At 33.9% G+C, this 9,977-nt stretch overlaps 1 protein-coding gene across 1 annotated transcript in view; it reads right to left on the bottom strand.

The window, feature by feature from the left end:
* Positions 1-298: 298 nt before the first annotated feature.
* LOC117105395 overlaps positions 299-9,977 on the bottom strand; it is a 44,046-nt gene continuing 34,367 nt past the window's right edge. Inside the window, exons 15-23 of the mRNA XM_033246521.1 lie at positions 9,287-9,361; positions 8,970-9,186; positions 7,954-8,241; positions 6,105-6,395; positions 4,872-5,153; positions 2,899-3,183; positions 2,126-2,209; positions 977-1,528; positions 299-911 (exon numbers count right to left, since the gene is read on the bottom strand). Coding sequence (XP_033102412.1) covers positions 1,023-1,528; positions 2,126-2,209; positions 2,899-3,183; positions 4,872-5,153; positions 6,105-6,395; positions 7,954-8,241; positions 8,970-9,186; positions 9,287-9,361 — 2,028 coding nt within the window. The 3' untranslated portion in view covers positions 299-911; positions 977-1,022. The remainder of the gene's footprint in view (positions 912-976; positions 1,529-2,125; positions 2,210-2,898; positions 3,184-4,871; positions 5,154-6,104; positions 6,396-7,953; positions 8,242-8,969; positions 9,187-9,286; positions 9,362-9,977) is intronic.

Raw genomic sequence — 9,977 nt, 5'->3', positions numbered from 1 at the left:
AATAGACTCGTGAAGCACCATCAAAGCTTTATCGTTTAGAGTACCGTAAGACATCCAGAAAAATTGCATTGAACTTTCCTGACCGCATTAGTGAGGTCTCAACAATGGGGTCCATAATCCACCCCCACCGATGCAACTCCGATAAAGTTTAGGTGCAGAACCCTCCTGAAAAATATAACGATTCTGTTCTAAAAACAACAGGGTATAACGGTCGGAAGTGGTTTAAGAGCCATGTCATCGCCTATTTACTTCTACAAGTTGCTTTACTATTTTTGTCAGATTGACGGTTTGGGGTTTGAATTGTTTGTAGAAAATAAGGGAGCTGGCATGCCCCCACCTCTTAATCTGTCTCTCATGGCAGAAACTTTATTTCTAGTAATACAGTATATCACTATTTAGTTTCAATACCAGTTTCATAGGACTAGTTCCTTACTTCATTGATTAACAGACCATTCACGTATTTGCGACAAATAAGCCACCCATCGTAAAAAAACTTATTTCAGCTCTGTTTTTTGGGTTTTTTTTTTAATAGTTCTATTTTAATTGTTAGTTTTGCAGTTGTCCCTGATGTTTTTTTTATATGTGAATGTTTTTAGATTACTTTATCTGTGAATTTTGCAATTTATATGTATAGATATGATATGTAAAATAACATGCATTTTCACATCATTGGTCATAATTTGTTTGAATCAATGTTGAAAAGAAGTTAACTTCCAATCAGTTGAAATTTCTAATAAGGAAATCCAGTAGCACTGCTTAGAAAGTAGAAGATCCTGGGTACTTTTTCCGCACTCACAGATTCCTCTTAATAATAATGAAAATGCTTATAAATATATATATGTTACAGAATAATTTTAGTGTAATGAATTCAAAATCACATTTTAAAATTTAAGTAGAAACTGTCTATACAGTTTATATATATATATATATATATATACCATTTATATAGAGTATAATTCCCAACATTACAATTATAAGCATTGTTTTCAGCTCTTGTAGTATTTGGATAGATTTATCTTAGCTTATTTGCTTACATGATTACTGAATTTTGCTTTAAAGCTCTCTATTGATTTGTCGTTATTGCAAAGTTTAAGATTCATTTCCAGTTTCGTCATTAGATTCCATTTGTTCTTGGACAAGTTTTCTGTACCAAAAAATGTATATTCGATCTCTCTTGTAAGGCTGGCAGTTAGCGCTCTTCCAAAGGCAACTACAGACTGGCGGAACTTGGAAAAGAAAGTAATTGGAATGTCCTTCACCTGTGGGCTTCCTTTGATGAATCGCTGCAAATAATTTAAACCTGTTAACTGGAATACTTCAGGCAGAATGTGCATGTCATTTGGGCTCAGGACATTTTGTTTGATCAAACTCTCAAAGAGTTGAGTTGCCCGATCTGCTTCAACACGTGTGTGTGCGTCTTTGATAAGATCAGTGAGAGCAACCTTCAAAACCCACAGATCTTCTTCATCCAAATTTTCAGATATTTTCAATAGAATCCCTCGGAAGTCTTGCTCATCCATTGTACACTCTATTGAGGTATAAAAGGATAAGGTAAGTTATATTAATTGCTAAATGAAAAGTATTATAATATAGGCAATGGGTATTGTTACACCAGTCTTAAAAACCAGTTTCTAATTCTGATTGGATGTTATTGCATGGATGGAATTAGGACAGTAACATCCAATATGAATCAGGAATTGGTTTAAGACAGTGTAACAATAGAAGCGGTTGGCGGATTGGTTGTGGCTTGTGACTCCCAACCTTTAAGATCAGAGGTTCCAAACTCTCGCTGTGCAAGTCGCTTATGTCCTTGGGCAAGGCACTTTATCTATGTTTGTCTCTCTCTACCCAGGAGTATAAATGGGTACCTGGTAGGATGTTGTTTCATTGAATGTATTTGTTTCGTGTGCTAAATAAGTAGTGAACGACTAGGTATACTCCCCAGGGAGCAGAGAATGTTGCACTTTGTGCTGGTTTACCATTGCATGTTATCCAGTGACCAGGGGTAATAACGCTCAGCACCTTTGATCAATTCATCGATATTGGCGCTATATAAATATTTGGGTATTAATACGTGGGTATTATAGCCACAGACTATAATAAAACTGAATTGAGAAATTCATACCTTGTGGAACGTTTGATAGATTTGGCAGTGAGAATTCATCATCAGAACAGAGACTGCATAAAGCACATGCTGAAGGTTGATGATCTAAAATAGAATAATTTCGTATTTCAATTCAATGCCTGGCAAAAATATAAAATCATTGCATGAAATTCCCTGAAAGCAACATAGGATTTTTCAACTTCAATTTGTTTTATATTTGATCAAATTGCAATAAAGTAGTATCGTATAGGATTGACATGCATAAATTTATGATAAAACACAAAACATAAATAATATTCTTTTTGTATTTAATTTTTTTTAGTTGTTGTTCACATCACCTTTTTTCATAAAATCATAATTTTACATACTATAGTGTACTGTACTTACCGTACAGGGTTAGCTATGTGTTAAGAGACTGACGATTGTTATCTAGTCCTTTGAAAACGGTCTTTAATAGGGGTCTCAGAATAATAAGAGTTTCAAATTGAACAGTGCACTCTACAATAGGCTTAATATATAATAGATTAGGTAAATGCAAAAGTGAACCACACTTTATTTGTCATGCTCTAATCAATCCTACAGGTATTAATTTCTAATTTAATGTATACAAATTTTACTAGTTATTGCTTTAACAATTATAATAATGTTTCTGTAAATGATTTGTTTTTGACTAAATGCATACCAGTACATAAATAATTTGCTAAATTGATAATGGATAAAGCAGAACACTATAGGAACCTTTTGGAAATACATTAGAAACTATTATTAATTATAGTTGAAAAAAATAGTTTTACCTGAATACTCTTCTTCAGGATTAAAGTTGCCTTTCAATTGCTCAGAAAGCCAATTATATCCCCTTTGAGCAAGAGCTGAACTCATTGTAGTTAGTTGGTTGATGTTGGATGGTTGCTTATCCCTCCAAGACACAAGCATTTTCATTATTGCATTCTTCACAGGTTTGTTGTCTTTTTCTATGCAGTCTAATTCCGATAACTGCAGTCCTAATTGAACACCCACAAGTTTCCAATCACCCTTGATTTCATCGCAAATACTGAGCAATGATTTATCATCCAAACGATCTGCAAGCAAAAGAATAAATACTGCATGTTCATTAATTAACAAGGATTTATTAAATTTTAAATGTTAAAATCATTCCTTGAGAAAATGGCATCAAATACACCGTATCTAAGATCAACTCAAACAATACATTTATTATCTGTTACTTATAAAGTTGGTTGTAAGCACTGAACCATTTGTTTGTAAATGGTTTTACTACATCAAGCTGCTCTCCTTATAAAATACAGTTTATGAAAACACATTGACTTTTGGCAGAATTGGACAAAATGCACATTAACTAATTCAAAACCATGAATACTGGGCTTAAGGGCTTAGCAAAAACTTTTAAGTAACTCAACTAGAAAGAATAAAGTCAAACTACTTGTAGAACACATGTTTTGCCATTTATTAATCCAGCATAGCCATATTTGACAAACCAAACCCAGTACCGTTACGATTTTAATCGTACGGGAAATATCCTCAAGATGATATTAGGTGCTTTATATGTAATCTGTTTGCTACCCTTTAAACTGAAAGTATTTATTATGCCAGAATCAGATTCAGTCCATGCTCTCAGATCTGGGCCTGAGAAGAAAGGACTTGCTGCTGGCCAGCAACAGCCTGGCGGTGCTAAGTCTGTCAGAGCTGGTTGTAAGATGAAAGCCCCGAGTCAGCAGAGCCTAGAAAAGTCATCAACGGACAGGCATAACTGTTTCAAAAATGAAATGATCAAATGGCCAGTACATTTCCATGTCAGGTAGGGCAAAAATTACACCTATATTATTACGTAGTCTAACAAAAGCTTGCCCTTGACAATCAGCAGTAGAAAGGTGGTAAAAGTTCCTAAATATGTTGCTCTAAATGTGTCAAGTTTAGTGATTTTTTCTAATTTTGAGAATTTGTATTTGTTGCGATACATTAGACAAAAAAATAAGTGTCCCCTTAATAGAGGTTATTTGACCATTTGGCACACTCAGATAGTGTCCCCATCCCCTTAATAGGGGTGTCCCCATCCCCTTAATAGGGGTGTCCCCTTAATAGGGGTGTCCCTTTAAATAACAGGGGTTGGCCGCACTGTTAAAAGATATATCGCCTCTCGTTTCACGGAAAAGTGTCCCCTTAATAGAGGTGTCCCCTGAATAGGGGTGTCCTAAAGGAGGGGTTTTACTGGATATGGATATAATATCTGAAATAAAAAGTTAGTTGATTGATTGATTAATTGATATACAAGACTTGGCAAACTATTCATTCTGTTTCAGGTTGTATTCCAAATCAAAGACATCTTGCTTTATGCATAATGGATAAAAAATAACAGACCCACAAAATGTTGTTAAAACTTTAAATGATTATTCAGTAAACAATGGACCAATTCTTGCAGAGAGACTTAACAATACAACCCTATTAATCAGCACTATTCTCACTATCTTAATGCACCTCTTAATGACTTTTTAAAATCTCAATTCACAGCAACAATGTTGTCAAGTCTATATCTAATTTAATTTCAAAGCCTTTCTGATTGAATGTACAATGCTTACACGCTGCATCACACACAACTAATATCACACAAAGCAAGATTATATATTTGACTATGGTTTACTATTTACGCAAAAATACAAAAGATATTCTTTAAGATATGACCTCCTTAACAACCATATCATTATTTTTTATTTATTATTTTCATTTATTATATTATATTGTACTAAATTTCTACCTGAATATACTTCATAATTCCAGTTGCCTGTCAATTGCTCAGAAAGCTGACTATATCCTCTTTCAGCAAGAGCTGAACTCATTGTAGTTAGTTGGTTGATGTTGGATGGTTGTTTATCCCTCCAAGACACAAGCATTTTCATTATTGCATTCTTCACAGGTTTGTTGTCTTTTTCTATGCAGTCTATTTCGGATAACTGCAGTCCTAATTGAATACCCACAAGTTTCCAATCACTTTTCATTTCATCGCAAATACTGAGCAAAGTTTTATCATCCAAACAAACTGAAAGGAAATGTATGAATACTGCATGTCCATCAATTATGTAACACAGATGAAAACTTGATGAAAACAAATACATTCCAATATGCCTATATAATTATTTTACAAAGCTGGGTATATTTGATATTCTGTCAAATATCAAATATTTGATATTCTGTCAAAGTCACATTTAAGAAATAAAAGAAAAATATTAGTCAGCATTGGGCATAATACTGATCCATATTTTTGCCATTTTATTTTTGGTAAATATGTGTTAAAAGTGGTAATGAAGCAATATAAGTAGTAGTGGCAATTAACCTATTGTTAATCATGTATGCATAAGCTCTTTCCTGTTTTGTTTTCAATTTTTTACTTCACACACCTGATAAAGCTGGCATTGACTGCCAGCGATAGCTTGTGTTAAATAAATAACATCTAAGTTATAGTCTCAGAGTGCTGCCTTTTAATTTTCTTTGTAAATATGTGTGTATATGTTTATTATTGATTCTATATATTGTTAATATTATTGCTATGTTGGTGGGCTGAGGTGTTATAACCCTCAATCTGTGAAATTCCCTCCCTTGCCCCCTCTATTTCAATTCCTAGAAGTCCAGTCATCCCATACCCCCTCAATTTTTCAAAAAAAAAAAAAAATGTTTAGGGCTTTGCCCCCTGGAACACTTTATAGAGATTTCGTCTGATGCCTGTCCATGCCCAATTTTTTCCTTAGGGACCCGCACCCCCACCCCTTCCAGTCGGGGACCTCAGACCTCCAGTCGGGCAAATCCTGCCGCCACCATTTACCTCGATCCCAGCAGTGTTTCGCCCTAGGCACCTTCCCCCATGGAGCCATTTTGGTCCACTTTCTAAAAATTTGCACCCACCCAATAAAAATCCTGCATATGAGCCTGTGATATATGTAACTATTTACAAATTTTCTGCAGAGATAAATAGCAATCAGCTTGTTTTGAATACCTTCACAAAGAACTGAAGATGCTTCCACATTAGGTCGTAGTTGCTTCGCAACAGAGGAAAATCCTTCATGTTCTAACGCTTCGCACATCATCTGGAGTTGATGTGTGGAATAAGTCTGTCGCTGTCGCCATTTGGTCAACAGCTCCATGGATGAATCAAAACTATCGCCATGATGCTGTGTTTTTGCTGATGACACATCACTCCATGTAAGACCAAGACGTACTGCAACTTTCGGATACTTAATGCCAATTCCATTACTAATAAGCATCAGGTCATCATCATGAAGAAACCCTATAGAAAGCAATATGATTGTTTATAAAATTATAATACAAGGATAGATGGTAATTTTATTAATCCTATAGGAAATTTCATACCTGATTATAACAATGCGAATAAAGTAAAACAAAATGCCTTAGACAATAACTGATAGTGATACAAGTAGTTAAATTAATAATAAGAAAGTACTAGGATAAGTCTTGAAGATTTGCATGGTTAATTGATGTCAATAAATAATTATAAGTTTTCAGTACACACCATGTGGCATATATGCTGCAAATACAGTACAGTATTTAGGTTCTGAGAAGAACCATTTGGATTGTAATGTCCCAACGATTTAGTTTAGTATACTCTAACCATTAAGAATTAGGCATAGGCCGATTTTTGTTTGTATAAATATTATAAGCAGGCCATAATGCCACCTTCTAGGGCCTAGCCCATCCAAAAATGCTACAGGTTCTCCTGTAGGCCAAGACAGTGTGTGTTGGTATTGCTTATAATGGTGCATTCAAATCTTAGCCAAATATATTTAATAGGCCTATGCATTTTACAGCCTTCATCTCTTACATTTATTTGACATTTGATTCAGAAATAACTTCTTATTTAGAAATGACGATGTATTTTCCTTGTTGGATGTTGAAATTGCCCTGAACCATTTTAACATATCACTGTCTCCCCAGGTTGCTGCATAAATACCGAAACAAAAAGTGGGTTCTACTATAATTTAATGTAAAATGAGGCATTTTTGTAAAATAAAACCCTTACAAATGAAAAGATCAGATAAATTTATGTAAGAATTTATAAAATCAATGTGTTTCTTTAGTGGTTAGCGAACACCCGCCTTCGAAAGTTATGTTTAACTACATAATTTGAGTAATGCTTCCACTTGTATATCAGTTTGCAGTGCTCATTAATCCACACTACCATGCTCGAAACACCTTCTTATCAGCAAGGTGTAAATTGACTGTTCTATATAATATATTTTGATAGAATTATTAAACCTGGAGCCCCACTTTTATTACTATTTCCTAGCCTCAACTCCTTTTTTTAAAGTGAAAGTCACAATCACAATCTCTTTGGTTTTTTGAAACATTCAATTTAAAAAAATTTATATGACAATTCCATAAATCTTTTTATTTCCTGTATATACTCAGAACCATCCTCTCCCATTATCAACCCAACGAGGGCAGTGCTATGAGCAAATTTTATTTTGGGACAAGGAGTTTGATCAATTATCTGTAATCAGCAGTGTAGACTGAACAGATTAAAAGAGCTAAAACTATGCCCTGTGGTGCACCAGCATTAGTAAAAATTATAAACTGAAACGCCTGAACTTAGCCTAACGAACTGACTATATGGCTTACCAGAAAATTATTTACAAAAGCAAGTAATAAACATGGGAGATCCAAAACAAGCACTTCCTTTATGAAAAAAATGCCATTTGTAGTTACATATTAACATAAAAATAAACATTAAGAATATCATTCTATACCAAACATGATCATAAAAAATGTCGACATGTTAAAAACATAATCTCCTTTAAAAATCATTGAATTTAAATTGATGTAATTACCAGGGAAGTTTTCAGGTAGGCCAAAGTCATCTCTCAGTTGCTCAGCGAGTTGAATGTAACCCCGTTGATCAAGCGCTGCTCTCATCACAGATACCTGATTGATATCAGTTGGTTGTCGATTTTGCCATGACACAAACATTGCCATCACTGCATCCTTTTCTTGAACATTGTCACTTTCAAGTTTCTCTATTTCTGAAGGGCTTAATCCAAGCTGAACTCCAAGCCTTCTCCAATTGCTATCCATTGCATCACACAATCTGAGTAACTGTTTATCATTCAAAACACTTCCTACGAAGTACAAATTCATTTTAGACGTTTAGTAAAACTTTCAAAGTAAACACATAACTTCCACAATGTGTCAAAGTTAGGTAAATACCTGAAATAGTACATTAATTTATTATATATAAATATATATACACTGTATAATATTCAAATTAGGTTATATCACAGTAAACAAAATATAAACAAATAGATATATAATACAGTGCTCAAATAGCAACATGATGTTATGATCTTATCCTCTATTCCCCAGTGCTATGAGGTCAGTTCTTGGCATTAGTGACCAGATGTATGAGAACTACAATGGCAGCACAAAGCATTTTTATTGATTCTTTGCATCCCTCTTGAAATCCAAACATTCAATTTCATTGCCTTGAACTTTTGCCAATGAAACATGCTTATTTCATGGTGCTGTATTTTCTATACACTAATACTGGTAACCTCAGTGTTTCCTGGTTTAAATTACCAACATCTAGAGTTTTTCTATGTGTTAGCCTCATATATGTTGGCCTCATATATGTTGGCCTCATCAGAAACCTACAGATGAGCTTCGCTATTATGCAGACCTCTAGGAACAACATGTAGATGGAATTTGTAGGCTTTCTTTTTATTAAACAGAAACTCAACACAGAATCCAAATCAAAGGAAATAAGTAACTAAACGAAATGTTAAGGTGAATGCATTTTAGAATTCCCAAACAAATTACATATTGTAAAACAATTGATTTTGCCACAAACCTTTTTCAGTTTTGTTACCATCTCCAAATAATTGTTGGTAGCGTGTTATTCTCACTCGGTCTCGTCCACATGGAAGCAAGTCTTGTTTAAAATCTCCCAGTATCTGCATATGTTCAGTATTCTTACTACAAGGGCAGGGGATGCACAAATTAACATGTATTCCTCTCCTATCATTAACATTGTGTAACTCAAACACAGTCTCAAGAAACTTCAACACCTGAAGAATAAGTACAATTGTTCTATAACTTATTTGGACAATTCTGTAAGTTTGTTATTCATGAACAAATATTCAATCTTTAAATGGAAAAATAAAATACCTTTTTGCATGATTCAGGCTCTGGTTCAGCTGGAGGACTAGCCTCACTAAGAATCATTGCTCTTACAATTGTTGTCTGCAAAAAAAAACATAATTAAATGTTTTGGTCTAGTTACATATTTGATAAAGATTTATTAGAAAACTAGAAAGAAAATGATGAAAATATTTATGAAAAATGTTTATATAATTTGGAACAAGTAAAGGTGAATACATTTTTTGACAGTTAATCAAAAATAGTAATATGAATGAGATGAAAATCCAGCGCAACTGCGGCTTTAAATGATGTTACAGACAAAGAAAATGATAGGAAGTCTGAGATTTTTTCCACAGCTAGTTTTAGAGAGCTGTGCATGCAGCTGGCAGAATTCAACAAGAGAGACCACAAACACTAGTGGTCAGATCATCTTAAAACATGGAAAGAAACTTTTTTAAATTTTCAACAAAATAATAAAGGCATTTGGCTTATAGGAGGGACACAATTTAATGAGGTACCTCATTGAATTCATTCGATTGTCTTTATTTAGAGGCAATGCTATTTCATTGTCATATGCACCACAGCTAAATACAGAATGAAAAGCTCAGCTAGGATGTAGTGAACAAGCAGAAAAAGACTAGATAGGGACTCCTTTGAGATCCCTTAAAACATTTTTTACTTAAAAATATATTGTTATAAAAATTATTCTATATTTATA

The sequence above is a fragment of the Anneissia japonica genome, unplaced genomic scaffold (assembly GCF_011630105.1).
Source record: "Anneissia japonica isolate Jap-2015-1 unplaced genomic scaffold, ASM1163010v1 scaffold4270_len103479_cov137, whole genome shotgun sequence".
Lineage (NCBI taxonomy): Eukaryota > Metazoa > Echinodermata > Crinoidea > Comatulida > Comatulidae > Anneissia > Anneissia japonica.
The sequence above is the reverse complement of the archived record's forward strand: the minus strand, read 5'-3'. Positions and strand labels throughout refer to the sequence as shown.